This window comes from Staurois parvus, unplaced genomic scaffold (genome assembly GCF_062004578.1).
Source record: "Staurois parvus isolate SC_StPar_1 unplaced genomic scaffold, SC_StPar_1.0 ptg000735l, whole genome shotgun sequence".
NCBI classification, from domain to species: Eukaryota; Metazoa; Chordata; class Amphibia; order Anura; family Ranidae; genus Staurois; species Staurois parvus.
In genome coordinates this window covers 51,018-66,368 of record NW_028318531.1, presented here as the reverse complement: position 1 = coordinate 66,368, position 15,351 = coordinate 51,018, and the positions used below count along the sequence as shown (strand labels likewise).

Below are 15,351 nucleotides of genomic sequence, written 5' to 3'. Positions count from 1 at the left end.
TTCCGGCCGCAACGTTTCGGCCACTGAAATTTTGGTGCACCCCTACTGAAAAAGATAAAAGGGTTTAGTTCTACTTTTTAAGCTGCTAAGGTCAATGAGATGTCAAGTCACTTGGTTATTATAACAGTTTTTGTCTGTTCGTGTATCCAAACCCTTACAAGGAACATCTTTATTCCTTTAAATGTCATTGAAAGAGTTTTGTTACATTTTGTTCAAATGCTAAAAAAGCCTATTGTGACAAATTTAGAGTTGACCCGTCTCTTGTGAACTCTTCCTGTGTTCTGTCCACAAGTTCTGTGCCGTGAAGATTAGGGGAATGGGAAAGATTCAGTAGTTTACAACCTGAGTCCAGCTTTAATTTTCACTTTAGTTTTGGCACCTTTCTGCAACTGATAGTGCCATATCATACTCAGACCCGATGTGATTCTGTGCTTTGATAAAAAAATAAGCAGCTGGCACAGGTGAAAGATGCGAAACCACAATAAACCTAATACAAAAAGTGCAGCGCTAAAAAGTGTACATTCAAAATGGTGACAATCTGCCATGACCAAATAAATGTCCACACCAATAAATGTCCTTGATGGTGTATGTGTTCCTAACCATCAAAGAAAGGACCCTCGTTTCCAACAGGACTGTAGAGAGCGACATTCCGGGATACTTCTTCTGATAACCATAGATGAGTAAACACTTACCGGAATTGTTGGGCCTTCAAGTTAATCCAAAAGCGTGTAAAGGGAATCCCACAACATGTCCATGCTGTATGGCTATATTCCAGTCCTATGGCTCCACTGTAACCTTCACTCTCCCATCAATTGCGGTATATAAAATCTAAGGGCTCGTTCACACTTGGCTGTTTTGCCAACGCTTGCCAAACGCCCCTATAGCGTTTGGCAAGCGTTGGTCCGGTGTTTGCGGAGCGTTTTTAACGCTCCGCAAACGCTCCGCAAACGCCGCATGCGCGGTTTAGCGGCGGTTGCTAGGCGTTTGCCGAGCGTTAATAACGCCCCACAAACGCCTATAATGCATTTGAGTGGTGTTACCGCTCCGCAAACGCCCCGCAACCGTGTCGCAAACGCCGGCCGAGCGTTTGCGGAGCGGCACCATAGACGAGAATAGGACGCTTCAAAGCCTCCTGACTCGACCAGAGGCGTCTGTTTTGCCGCGACGCAAACGCTCCTGTTAGAACAGCACCATGTGCTGTAATGTGCAGAATTGGCAGAGGCGTTTGGGAAGCGGTAAAAACGCTTCCCAAACGCCTCTCTGCCGCCTGCACACAAGGCTAGTGTGAACGTAGCCTAATAGTGCAGTATGTTCTAAAAATGTGTTTATTAAAAAAAATTATTGCACTTAATGTTAACAAGTCGTCAAAACATCACAAAGCTTCATCAATCCTGATGCATATCAAGGGTTACGACCGATCAGCATGGTGACATCACGTCAGGCTCCATCCAGCGCGTTTCGTCATTGGATTGACGTCGTTGGGGGTGTGGCCTGACCACCGTCACCGCGCACTTTATATAATTCACATCAGGAAAGAACTTCTCCAAATATGGTTTACTGGAAGTGGCTTGCTGAACTGACACAATCAGCATCGACCCGCATCCTGTGGCCAAAACAGGGTATTACAAAATGAAGGGATATATCTGAAAAATGATTATAACCAGTCCGTATTTGGATTAAGCCAAGACCAAATATCATATACAATTAATTGAAAAGTGTATATAATTTTAAAATATATGGAAAGAAATAAAAAGTTAATCAGGGAATAGGCAAGAGGTATTCTGATCCTCCCTACTAGTGTTACCCCTTAACCGTTGGTACCTATTCAAATGAGCTACATCGTGTATCGTGGTATTTCATTGTTTTCATCATAACTTCTGAGCTTTAAAAATCAATTTTTGGGAACTGCCGTCAGCTGTGAGGCATGATGACAACTGTCCAGAGATAAAACCATTACGGTCAGTCTCTTTAAAGTGTGTGGTGGTAATATCCTCCACCCTAATATTTAAATCCAAGAAGGAAATCTGATTAGCTGTAAAATCTAGCTTGGCTTAATACCCCTCTGGCTATTATTCAGGCTAGATATAAAAATTTCAAGAGAACCCAAATCGCCATCCCATAGGAGGATGTCATCGATATACCTGCACCAGAGAATCCACTCCGGCTTCTGGTTCTTCAAGATGACATCCTCCCACTTGGCCAAAAAAAGATTCGCCATGCTAGCTTCAAATTTTAGCTCCCATCGCTACGCTGCGATTTTGCAACAACCACTAAACCAAAAATAGTAATGTTGTGAAATCCAATAACTAAAGTAATATCCCTCTGTTTTTTGGGCAAAGAGCCATCCTGGTCTAGATAGTATCTTACTGCCTCTAAACCCTGATCTTGGGGAATAATGGTGTAAAGAGAAGCCGCATCAGCAGTGGCAAAGATATAACTCTCCTACGTGACCTCCTTGATCAAATTCAAGGTATGAGTGGTATCTTTTAGAAAAGAGGGCATCTTAGGAACTAATAATTGTAAAAACTCAGCATATTTTCCAATCATCGATGTTCATCTATATCACTTACGATCGGTCGACCTGGTGGTTTGGTTAAGTTTTTGTGGACATTTAGGTAAATAATAAATCGCAGGTACATGGGGGCAACAGGAACCAAATAGGCCTTCTCCTTGCTAAGAATGCACTCCCCATACCTTGTGTTTATAATGTTTTGTAGATCTTTTTTATATCCCTTTTTGGGTTCTAATCCAACTAATAAGTATCATGATCAGTGAGGATGATATTAATTTCCATAATCTACCTTGTCCGATTTTCCCCTGCCAGCCTTCCTTTTATCTGCAGGGCAGGTGATATTCTTCCTATTGCACAACTGCTTTATGACCCTCTTCAAAACTTTTTTCCCCATGGATATTCCTATTATGGACAGTCTCTAGATCCTTAAGGACCAGGTCCTTAAAGACCGATACACAGGGGGATGGCTTACCAGGGGGATTGAACAAGGAGGCATTAGAAAGGCCAGTATGTTGATAGACCTCATCCACCACTTTAGTATCCTACTGTAGTAACGTCAGCTACATATAGTATGCGGATGGGATTGTGATCTGGCTGCAGTAATGTGATGTATGCCTCAACATGAGTCAGGCTAAGTGCTACTCAGCTATTCATAGACTTGTATTGTTATCAATATAGTACTTCTCTGGCTGAGGTGGAAACCGTGACATCATTTACCCACCTTTTCACCTCAACCAATCGGGAAATCTTGAATCCGTTGATAAAATACAAGGCTTTCTGTTAATAAGTACTCAGCCAAACTCTATTTTAGTTCTTGGCAACAGATGGGAAGTCTCCTGAGATGCTGCAGGACCACAGGGCTGCATAGTGTATGTAGCTGATGCTGCTACAGTGTGATTCAGCACTAACAGTGCCACAATAACTTGGTTATGAAGAGTTAATTTAACCCGTCTGGCCGTTGTATTTAACCTTCCAGACGGTGGCAGTGCAGGGTCCAGTGGCCGTTTTATAAACTGCCTCCCCGCACCCTGCTTGTGCGCACTCCCTGGGAGCGCGCAGCACCGCAATCCGGTGCCCGCTGTATCCTCCAGACAGTGGAAAACCGATTGTCGTATCTCTGTGTGAAGTCCCGATCATGTGATCACTGATTGGCCAATCAGTGATCACATGCAGAGTAGTAAGCAAGATGTCACTTCTGACATCATTGCTTACTACGTGTGAAATCTGGGAATGATCAGAGGTCACATGGTACAAGGCTATTCACAATAGCCTTCTACCATGTGACAAGCTGTGACCAATCAGCTCACACAGTAGTTCTCAATGGCTGCAAGAATGCAGCCAGAGAGGAGGAGAAATAATTGCTTTTACAGCCTTTTATGGGTGTAAAAACAAAAAAAATCTTCATCACCCCCCACAAGTAGTACAGTGCCACCATGGTGACACTGTACTGCTAGTGAGACAGTATGTAAAAATAAATACATAAATATAAAAATGTAAAAACATTTTTAAAAATTATTTTTGGTTCTAAACTAATTTAGGTTATTTTTTACTAAAAATAACAATAAATTTTGGCCAAGATTTATGATGAAATATTAGTTATTTGCAAAATTTTATAAAACACTTTTTTTCCAAAATGTTTGGACATATTCATTTTACATAGCAAAAAAAATAAATATCCCAGTGGTGAATAAATACCACCAAAATAAAGTTTTATCTGTCTCAAAAAAAATGCTAAAGAATTCATATGGGTACAGTGTTGCATGACCGCGCAATTGTCATTAAAGTGTGATAGCGCTGAAAATTGGCCTGGACAGGAAGGGGGGTAAAAGTGTCCGGACTTGAAGTGGTTAAGCCAGCTGGATCCTAAAATCGTGAAAGTAAACCTGGACATGTTCCTTACAGCATATCGCACATACCTTATTTTAAAATCCATCAAGCATCCAAGGTATAAAAGTGGGGGATCACCATTCGTATATCATAAGTTGCAATGTGATACCTCTTTGGTAGCTAAAACATTTTGAACATTTTGTGCTTGAAATGGTTATCAGACTCTGCTTGTCCTATTATTGCTAATTGATAGAAAATGAAAAGCCATCTGGCCTTTGGAACATAATCCATCACAGAGGTCCCTGGGCCATGGACCGCTACTGGTCATGAACATGGCCACACAGTAGGAAGTGAGTGGCAAGCAAGTCAAGCTTGACCTCCATTTACAGCCCGTTTGCATTATCGCCTGAGCTCCGCTTCTGGTCAGATCACTGGGGGCATTGGATTCTCATAGGAGTGTGAACCCTGCTGTAAACTGCGCATGCAAGGGATCTAAGTTGCGCGCTTCTCTGATGCGGTGATGCTATGCTGGAGAACGGCAGCAGATACAGATCATTAGAGTTTTGACTGCACAGACACGCCTATGAAAATCCTATCGGTGAGTGGCAAGTGACAAGCTGCATCTGGTGGCAGGCCATATCAACCTGCCCAGCCCCTGGGAAAATGTTATGCCACAAAACCCGGTCCTGGTGCCAAAAAGAGTTGGGACTACTGATCTACCTTCTACATGATGCTAACAGACTTGGTATACGATTATATATCTGTAACTTCTGTGTTTGGGCACAATTGACTCTTGAGCTAAATCCATTTTGGTCCATTGCAACTTCCGCCTTGCTGCAATGCATTGACTGTCTTAACGAATACGTTTTTTGCCTTTGCAGGGTGTGTGTTGCATTGATGAATTTGACAAAATGGACCTGAAGGACCAGGTGGCAATCCATGAAGCCATGGAACAGCAGACCATCTCCATCACCAAAGCTGGTGTTAAGGTAATCCTTGCAAACTGGAGGACTAGTTTTCCTTTCACCCCCCCCTTTTTCTTATGGGAGTTTACTGACTTGTACTTTTCTTCATCAGGCAACGCTGAATGCAAGAACATCCATCTTGGCTGCTGCAAATCCTGTTGGTGGTCGTTATGACAGATCAAAGTCTCTAAAACAGAACATAAACTTGTCTGCTCCGATCATGTCAAGATTTGACCTCTTCTTCATCCTGGTTGATGAATGCAATGAGGTACCATGATAGCATTTTACAATAAACTTTCTAGCCAAATGAATTGTCCTTAACCAAGCTAATAGCTAGTAACATTTTCCCAAAGTAGAAATATTTTCCACTCCTACAGCTGATATTTTGATTTTCCTGTTTGCCATCAGCACAAATAGAGGTTTCATTTCTCAAGTGTGAACTTGGTAAAAACCTGACACCGGATCTGACCCTTCCCTACTATCCACAACTATAAATTTGACCTGAGAAATATTTCAAAGTGAAACTGTTTAGACTCACCATTTTAATTTAACCCAACTACTATTGCATATTTTTTTTTATTTTTAGTAGCCAGGTTTATTAGCTTGGTTTGGTCTGAGAATGCTGTCTTAATAACTTTTAATGGTCTTTAGGTGACGGATTACGCCATTGCTCGGCGTATTGTCGACCTACACTCCCGCATTGAAGAATCCATTGACAGAGTGTACACCCTCGATGAAGTCCGTAGATACCTGCTCTTTGCCCGGCAGTTCAAGCCTAAAGTAAGTTTCCTAAAAGCAGGATTTTCTGGTGTTCTTCATTGTTTGCCCTTCTCTTTATAAAATTTTCTACTTGCAAAACAGATCTCTAAAGAGTCAGAAGACTTCATAGTGGAGCAGTACAAGAGGCTTCGACAGAGGGATGGCTCTGGGGTTACTAAGTCAGCTTGGAGGATCACTGTCCGACAGCTGGAGAGTATGATCCGGCTGTCTGAAGCCATGGCAAGGATGCATTGCAGTGATGAGGTGAGAATCCTGGAAGTTCATTAGTAGGGATGAATTTGCTTCATGTGGTTAGTGTTTACTTATGCAACAATAGTGGCTTCAAAGATAGTAATTTTTCTTATGTGTTCCCTACAGCACGTGAGGACATGCAACTCCCAAATTTTAATTTTTAGTATAGAAGTAATCCCTAACAGCCACTCGTACATGTGTGGGTTGATAGTGATGAGACAATGCAAATAAACTGTTGGCAACATATAGATAGAGATAAATAGAGATTTTTTTTCTATATATAAAATATACTTTTATACTTCCTAAAAATACACACTGTATGATATCGTATGACGTCTGAGTAGTGCATTGAGCCCATGGGGTTTACATTGCTCAGATAGGTACAACAGTATGACCCAAGTAATTTTCAACAATATAAAAACTGGAGAGATTAAAGGTTTATGAAACCCATAAGCTATAAAAAAAATATAGCAATATAACTGGCATGGTTTCTAGAGATGCACTGAAATTTCGGTAGCTGAAAACACCCCTTTCGGCCGTTGGCTGAAATAGGGGGAAAAAAAGCACCGTTACAGGTGCAGAAAAACCCTCGCCGCCGCTCGGTAGTTCTTGGCCTTACCTGAGAAACCGATCCCAGTGCTGGGCATAGAGATGAGTGAAAGAAAGATGGCCGCCACTCATCTCTATGCCCTTGGAAGACCGGAGCAATGTCGCTTCCTGTTCCTGTGTTGTTTTTTTTTTTTGTACTAGATCAATGCTTTTTTTGATCTAAGGCTTTACATTGCAGAGGAGAGATGGGTCTTAATGACCCCATATCTCTCACTAATTTCTATCACAAGGGATGCATGCATTCCTTGTAATAAGAATAAGTGATTAAAAAGTTTTTTTTTTGTTTGTTTTTTTTTTTAAAGGGACAGTGCAAAAAAAATTTTAATTTATAAAAAAAAAAGTTTAAAGTTCCCCTGTGCTAGCATGTAGTGGTGAACACATACGTAGGCCATGCCCACATATGTAAACGGTGTTCAATTCACACACATGAGGTATCGCCACGAGCAAATAGAGCACTAGACCTCCTCTGACTTTACACTGCTAACCTGTAGAAATTTTTAAAGCATCACCATGGAGATTTTTTTTAAGTGCCACAGTTTCACGCCATTCCACAAGCATGTGTAATTTTAAAGCGTGACATGTTGGGTATCTATTTACTCGCTGTAACATCCTCTTTCATATTTTACAAAAAAATTATATATTTATTTTTTTCTAAACCTCGTTCACAGGATATGAATTGATGACGTGTTCATTGTGGTATCTTTATTGCACTCTAGTACAGTTTTGAGCTTTATCTTCTAGTGTTTTGTTGTGTTTTATTACAAAAAAAAAAACTCCCAATCTGCTACAGGTGCAGCCAAAACATGTCAAAGAAGCTTTCCGACTGCTGAACAAGTCCATTATTAGAGTGGAGACCCCAGATGTGAACCTGGATCAGGAGGATGTAGAGGAAGAGCAGGCTCAGGAGGACATCAATGGTGAGCGTTCTATGATTTCCTGCGTAGAACTGGTCATGATGCCAGGACTCTCCTCTTCTAACATGCCGTCATTTCAGGCGATGCCGGAATACCCAATGGTCATGTGAATGGAATAAATGGTCATGCAGATAGCGAGCCTATGGAGACGTCTGCCAAACCAACCTTGCGTCTCAGCTTTACAGAATACAAGAGGATCTCCAATTTATTGGTCCTGCAGCTGAGGAAGATGGAGGGTCAGTAAGAAGGCTAAACTTCTGTGTAATGGGAAATGCTTATAGCAGGGGCACGGCAGTCACTTATCTTGTGCTTGGTCCACACAGATGAGGATGAATCGACTCAGAAGAAAAACGAGCTCATTAACTGGTATCTGAAGGAGATGGAGTTAGAGATTGACTCTGAAGAGGAACTCGTAAACCGGAAGCAGATCATTGAGAAGGTTATCCACAGACTAGTTCATTATGTAAGTATTTTGATGATCATCATCAGAGTATAATTACAAAATCTAAAGCTTTCTCTATAGAAGCGCTGCTGGCTCTATGCAAGAGTTAATGGTTTTAAAGGGTTAGTCTGCCTTTTGCAAAATGCAGCAACACTGATCACGTGATTAATGTGCCGTTTTGCTAAAATAATCTTGCAGAGCATTGCTCCCACAATCAGTGTGTTGCAGGTGGCGTCTCTTGCAATGGTCTTTCCCCAGCCTCAGATATGTACGGAGGTAAGGACATGCTGGAAGAAGTGTGACTTGAACTACAGAGCTTGCGATATAGATCACTGGAATACTCTGCATAGTCCCTGTATAGCAATGACCATGGCTTTTAATATTGCATGATGGCGGTCACTGTCTGGGTTAACAGTAGAATATGACACTCTACAGCACAGGTGTCAAACTTGGGGCCCTCCAGCTGTTGCCAAACTACAAGTCCTATAAGGCATTGCAAGACTGACGGTTACAAGCATGACTCCCAAAGGCAGAGGCATGATGGGACTTGTAGTTTCACAACAGCTGGAGGGCCACCAGTTTGACACCCCTGAGCTAGAGAGACTTACAGTATGTTCTGGCGTATAAGACTACTTTTTATACTTAAAAATTATACCCCAAAAATTGGGGGTCATCTTATACGCGGGGTATAAAATGTGAACTTTGAGTTTGTTTGGGTGAAGCTGGCTGCATGTGTGGTAATACTGTACATACAGTATACCGTGCTGAGCCAAGCTGGCTCAAAACAAATGTCCCTATGACAGATTAATCTGTCAGCCCGCTGGATGTGCGGTATATACAGTATACTGAGCCAAGCGGTTTCAAAACGTACCGGTACGTCCCTACGGTAATCAGACCGCTGGATGCGTGTATGTACGGTAGCTGCAGTTACACTGGGCCAATCACGGCGAGCGATGTATTCTACTAATGAATATAAAGCCTGCTCGGATTGGCTGAGTCAGAGAGGTGGGCTGATGTCACAACTTCAGCCAATCCGAGCAGGCTTTGTATTCATTAGTAAAATACATCGCTCGCCGTGATTGGCCCATTGTATACTGTATGTAGCCTCAGCTACTGTACATACACGCATCCAATGCGGAAGGGGGGTAGTCTTATACGGCGAGTATAGCCCAAAACCTAGGTTTTAACTGGAAAGGTAGGGGGTCGGCTTATACACCCAGTCGCCTTATACGCCAGAAAATACAGGTACCTGGTTTGCAAGTTTGTCTTTCTGACTTGCCTACCGGGAGACACCTATAGCTTATAGGTTGAGTTTTCTTCAGTTTGTTACAACATTGGGCTTTGTAAACTTGTGCATTGCTCCTTCCCAGCAGCATATACTGTTCCTGGCTCCACCACCACTCCACTTTACTGCTGGGAGCAAAGAAAAAAAAACCTCTTACTTGAGTGTGACGTCTCTTCCTTTCAGGTGACGGCACTGGGGAAGGATTGAACCAGAGCTGTCACATAGTGGAGAGAGTCTTCAGCCCTGTGTAAGCTCTAACTAAAGTTGGAATATTCAAATGGCTACTGAACTGTTTGGTAAATCAAAGTATCTTTAGTGTACAGCAGGCTCATGTTTTATATTTAGTGGTTTTCTCTGCTACTTTGCCGTTTTCACTTCGAACAAGAACTATCTGCCAACAAGACACATTTATAGTGAATGGTATGTCAAGGTATACAGTATCCTAAGGCTATGTTCCCACTAGCGTTGTGTGCAGGCAGCAGAGAGACGTTTGGGAAGTGTTTTTACCGCTTCCCAAACGCCTCTGCCAATTCTGCACATTGCAGCACATGGAGCGGTAGCATCACGGCAAAACGGACGCCTCTGGTTGAGTCAGGAGGCGTTGAAGCCTCCTGTTCTAGTCTATGGTGCCGCTTCGCAAACGGCCGGCGTTTGCGGAGTGGTAACATCATTAAAACTTCATTATAGGCGTTTGTCGGGCGTTTTTAACACTTGGCAAACGCCTAGCAACCTCCGCTAAACCGCGCATGCGGGATTTAAAAAAACGCTTTGCAAACGCCGGACCAACGCTTGCCAAGCACTATAGGGGCGTTTGGCAAGCGTTGGTAAAACAGCCAAGTGTGAACGAGCCCTTAGAACTGTATGCAGTTAAATTGGACCTGAAGTCTTGGTTATGACACTGTGAGATGGCAGGTGTACATACAATGTCCCTTCTGCAATAATATGCACCTACCTACCTGCCTCCCCGCAGTGGCCCTGGCATGTAAACTGAGCTGCCCTGTTTACAGCACTGGGCCAATCCCTCTGTCTTTCAAGCATCAGTTTGAGATGCTTCTCAGATCATTCAGAATTTGAAGGGTGCAGATGACCTGCAATTTATCTGCTTCAAGTTGGTTTTGCATCTCCACAGAAGTCTGCAAATATACGCAGGTCCCTTTTTCAAGACAGGCTTTTTTTTTTCTGGACCAGCTTTTTTTTTTTCCATGTAAATATGGAGAGAAATTCTCATCTTTTCACATCTCTGCATTCCATGCATCACCTGTGTACAGATATCAGAATCCAGCCACAGGGAGTGAACCTTCCCAGAAGGGATGACAGTTGTAATGTGATGGGTTTTATTCTGAGTGGTTGCAGTGGGAAATGGCTGTCACAACACTGCCCCTAACTACCTCACCAACCTGATCCCCAAGTACTGCCCTACCCAAACCCTTCGCTCCTCACAGGACCTCCTTCTATCCTGCTCCCTGGTCTCCTCCTCCCATGCACGACTGCAAGACTTCTCCAGGTCCTCCCCCATCCTCTGGAACTCACTGCCCCAATCCATCAGACTTTCGCCTTCCCTCCTCACATTCAGGCGCTCCCTCAAAACCCACCTCTTCAGGGAAGCCTACCCCACCCTCACCTAATGGCCATTCTCCCTCTTTCCTCCCACCCCTCAATCCCCTCAGCCACTTCCTCCTGTACCACTACCCCCTCCCTCCTAGATTGTAAGCTCGAAAGAGTAGAGCCCTCTAACCCCCTCGTACGTTGTTTGTTATTGTTGTACTGTTTCATGTATTATTCCTCTCCCTATTGTACAGCGCTGAGCAAACCCTTTGGCGCTATATAAACTCGATGTAATAATAACTTGAACAAGTTGTACTTTTAAAGGCCTTTTTCTTTTCTTTTTTTTCCTTTATCTGCACCTGTGTTGTCTGCTACTGCTTCAATTAGTGGTTTAAAGTGATTGTAAAGGATAACCTTTTTTATTTTAAGAAAACATGTTCTGCTCAACTGCTCTGTGCAATGGTTTTGCACAGAGCAACCCTGATCTTTCGCTTCTCAGGTCCTCTGCTGGCATTCCTGGCTCCTAACCCAACATCCCCTCCCCTCCGAGTGTCTCCTTAGCAAGCCGCTTGTTATGGGGGGCACTCGTGCTTGGTCATCCCGAGCCAGCCATAAGGCTCAGTGTGGCTCAGCTCTGCCCCCACCCCTTCCTCCACTGGCTATGATTATGCCATTGGCTTCCACTGCTGTCCGAGTCAGTGAGGAGGGAGGGAGCCTCTGCTTTCGTGTACATTACTGCATCAAGATCAGGCTCAGGTAAGTATGGGGGGGGGGGGGGGGGAGTTACCTTAATACAGAATGCATTAACAAAACCTTTTTTCCTTTGCAACCACTTTAAAAGATTTTCAGCTGAAAGAAACAGTGAGGCCAACAAGCACATGTATGTCCTGGCACAAATTAAAAGTTCTGATTTGGGATGGAATGCATTGCAGCTATATATCATTGTCTATCACAAGGTGTAAGTTCCTTGTTGACTCCACATCACTTGACTAAACATGCTTTTCCTTTGTTTTTAGGATCAGATCTTGATTGAATTATCACAGACTGGACTGAAAGGCTCTGGCAGTGATGAGGAAGCCGGCAAGGAAGAGGATCCTTACCTGGTTGTCAACCCCAACTACATCCTAGAAGATTAGAGTTGCTGTAAATATGGACATTGGAAGCTCCTTCCAGCTTTAACTCAAAGCTTTCTGGCATTTCCGGACTGATCTTCTTGACATGACACCCAGAGCCACGTGCCCTTTATTTTAGATTTGTTTTTATTTTAGACTATTTTTTTCAGAACTTTTCTGGAAAGCAAAAGTTGTCTTTATTTTAAAGAGCCCAAGAAGTTTTATTTTGGTGGAACCATTAGTATCATGGTCTTGGCCAACTTTTTCAGAATTCACTGAGTTGATGCCTCTGCAAGTCCCACGTTTTAACGTTCGTTATGTTTTACGTGGACTTTAAAGGCCAAGTCTGTGTAAAAGCTGAAAAGTTCTCTGCTCCTTAAACCATTTGCTGAATCGAGCAGCCAAGTCAGATGAAATGCCTTATGGGGAAGATGCTGTTCTCAATTCATATTGTTTTTATAGTTCTGGAGCAGTCAGCTTACTTTAATGCTGAACAGGAGCTTGGCTGCCTGTAAATCAGAGGATAGTAGCTTTCCTTTTTAAAGTGCTTCTCCATCTGCATTCTTTTGGATATGGTGGGGAAACCGTTAGTGCCTCGATTTTACTGCTTTGTTGCCCTGTCTTTTGGGGTGACATTGCTGGGATAGTAAATGGGGGTGGGAAATCTCAATGAGACCTTGAGGAGAAATAAAAACCTGACCAATTTTAACTTTTCTTCACTTTACTCAAAACTAACAAGTTTTGGCTTTACATTTTAAATGCACGTGTTTCCTTGGCCATTCAAGACACCGCATCGATTTTGGGTTTTATTTTGCAAAGGGGCCCCCAACCCACCGATGCTCACTGCTATTACTCCTCTGCCACTTCTCACTACATCGCTGCCACCAAAAATACCTGGTGCTTTCAGATATGAGGGAATGTGTGACAGTGCTGGGGTCCAGGTCTAGCAGCTGATCGCTGTCACATTACGGCAGTGTTTCTCAACTCCAGTCCTCATGGACCCCCAACAGGTCATGTTTTCAGGATTTCCATTATTTTGCACAGGTGATTTGATCAGTTTCACTGCCTTAGTAATTACCACAGCTGTTTCATCTGAGGGAAATCCTGAAAACATGACCTGTTGGGGGTCCATGAGGACTGGAGTTGAGAAACACTGCATTACGGAGAGGATTAACGTACTGCTTTCCCAAAGTGTCTGATCACAGAAGTGATGTCAAAGTGAATGTTGGGTCCTTTTGCAAAAACACTTTTGCCCTTGAACAGGAAAGAGGTATTGTCTTTTTTGAGGCTTTCTAATATGTGGGGGGTTCAACAAATCCCTTTAAGAATGCCCAAGAAGACAGAAGTCATTGAAAAGGATTTTTTTTTTGTTTTTTCCTTAGAAAAAATGAAAGTGTGTGTATATGTATATATAATTTTTTTTCTTTGTTTTTAGCAAAGCCTTGTTTTTAAGATTCTAGTACATGGGGGGGAACTTGAGGGGTGCAAAGGTGACCCTGCCCATCCGGCCTTCCTGTCGCATTAGGTTTTACACGGTCGCTGGGGAAAAGTGCTTGCTGTGTCACCCTGTGTGGGTAATTCAGTAAACTTGGTTTAGCCCATCATCTGTCACATCATAATATCAACAACATTGATATTGTAAAGGGGCTGGTGTATACCTATGGTTTTACTTTACACCCATTTTAAAATGCTTTTATACATCTTTTCTGTTTTACCTTTTCTTTTATCTTGTTTGATCTGTAAGATGTATTTAATTTTTTTTTTTTTTGCCACTTCTGGTAAACATGTTTTTGTTAACAATATAACCGTCTAAAACCTGTTGAAGTAGTAATTTCTCTGATGCTGACAACTTATGTGATGATGTAGGAAATTTATGAGAAATTCCTATATCTTCATCATACATCACAGGACTTTGGCTGTACATGGCTTGTTGGGTTATGCTGACACCATCCAAAAGAGAAATCCTCTCCCAGCTCAGCCAAGGTTTTAGCTAGTATGCTTAGCTGTGTCTCTTAAGAAATGGGAGTGTATAGAGACGAAGTTCCTAGTGTGATCAACAGGTCCACAAGAAATATTAGGATGTGTGAAGATGCCTGAAGTGGCACACTTAAAGACCATCCCTATTTCTCTCTTTCCCCAAAATAAATTTTGGGTGGGGTACATAGTGCTTTTGAGACTGATCATTCTTGGTGTTTTACATCTCTCTTGACAGGTTCACTCTCCATGCCTAGGTCCCTTTTGGTTTAATATGGAAGTTATATGTCCCCACTCAACTATCCTTCAACAGTGGACTCTGGCCATACTTGTGGGTACAGTGAAAGACCAATCTGGTCCCAGCAGCAAGGGAAAATAGCCTGGAATATCACAAGTCACACCTACTTGGTCCATGCTACATGGCAGTCATATGGCTGGTTTCTCTTTGTGCAGCCAGGAAAACTTTGGGAAGCAAACAAAATGAGTTTGCCATCGTAGTGAGTGCAAGGTTTTGGTCATCAAGTTGGTGATGCAGCAAGTAGAGCCATATCTTGGGTTGTGAGTCTGTTTCTAAGGGTCTCAATTGGGTATATTTGTGAAAGTGGGTGCAGATTATTATTATACAGGATTTATATAGGGCCAACAGTTTGCTCAGTGCTTTATAAAGGGAGACAATACAGCAACAATACAGTTCAATACAAGAGGGTAAGGAGGGTCCTGCTCCTTGGAGCTTACAATCTAAGAGGGAGGGGCTGGTGGTACAAAAGGTGATGAAGATGAATCCTGGGCAAGGCTCGAGTTCCATCATTTGCAAGCCTAAGTTTTTCCTAAAGGCAGGTAGCTTTTCAGGAGATCAAAGAACACAGGAGCATCCATTCTTTGGGCAATTGTACCCCCCGGTTATCCATTCCAGGAATGTGTACCCCCACTGATAGGCACTAGCAGAGTCCGACATGTCATATGACCCAGCCAGCGAGTGAGGAATGAGGCAGACCAGTGAACATCTGTTCACTGATCTCCCCTAGCTCGAATGAACCTGGAAGTAATATGTAAAACGTGACTTCTGCTTTCTGGTGCCATTTTCTCTGGCCCTTACAGCCAGAGAAGAAGCTATTGAAGCATGATCTGTACTCCATTAGTGTCAATGGAAGGCAG

The 15,351-nt window shown here is 42.8% G+C and overlaps 1 protein-coding gene across 1 annotated transcript in view; it reads left to right on the top strand.

Moving 5' to 3' along the window:
- Positions 1 to 14,041, top strand: part of MCM6 (minichromosome maintenance complex component 6) — a 29,124-nt gene extending 15,083 nt beyond the window's left edge. Inside the window, exons 10-17 of the mRNA XM_089654054.1 lie at positions 5,221 to 5,328; positions 5,417 to 5,572; positions 5,956 to 6,084; positions 6,166 to 6,327; positions 7,715 to 7,841; positions 7,919 to 8,074; positions 8,162 to 8,301; positions 12,127 to 14,041. Of these exons, the coding sequence (XP_089510180.1) occupies positions 5,221 to 5,328; positions 5,417 to 5,572; positions 5,956 to 6,084; positions 6,166 to 6,327; positions 7,715 to 7,841; positions 7,919 to 8,074; positions 8,162 to 8,301; positions 12,127 to 12,246 (1,098 nt within the window). The 3' untranslated portion in view covers positions 12,247 to 14,041. The remainder of the gene's footprint in view (positions 1 to 5,220; positions 5,329 to 5,416; positions 5,573 to 5,955; positions 6,085 to 6,165; positions 6,328 to 7,714; positions 7,842 to 7,918; positions 8,075 to 8,161; positions 8,302 to 12,126) is intronic.
- The last annotated feature ends 1,310 nt before the right edge of the window (positions 14,042 to 15,351 follow it).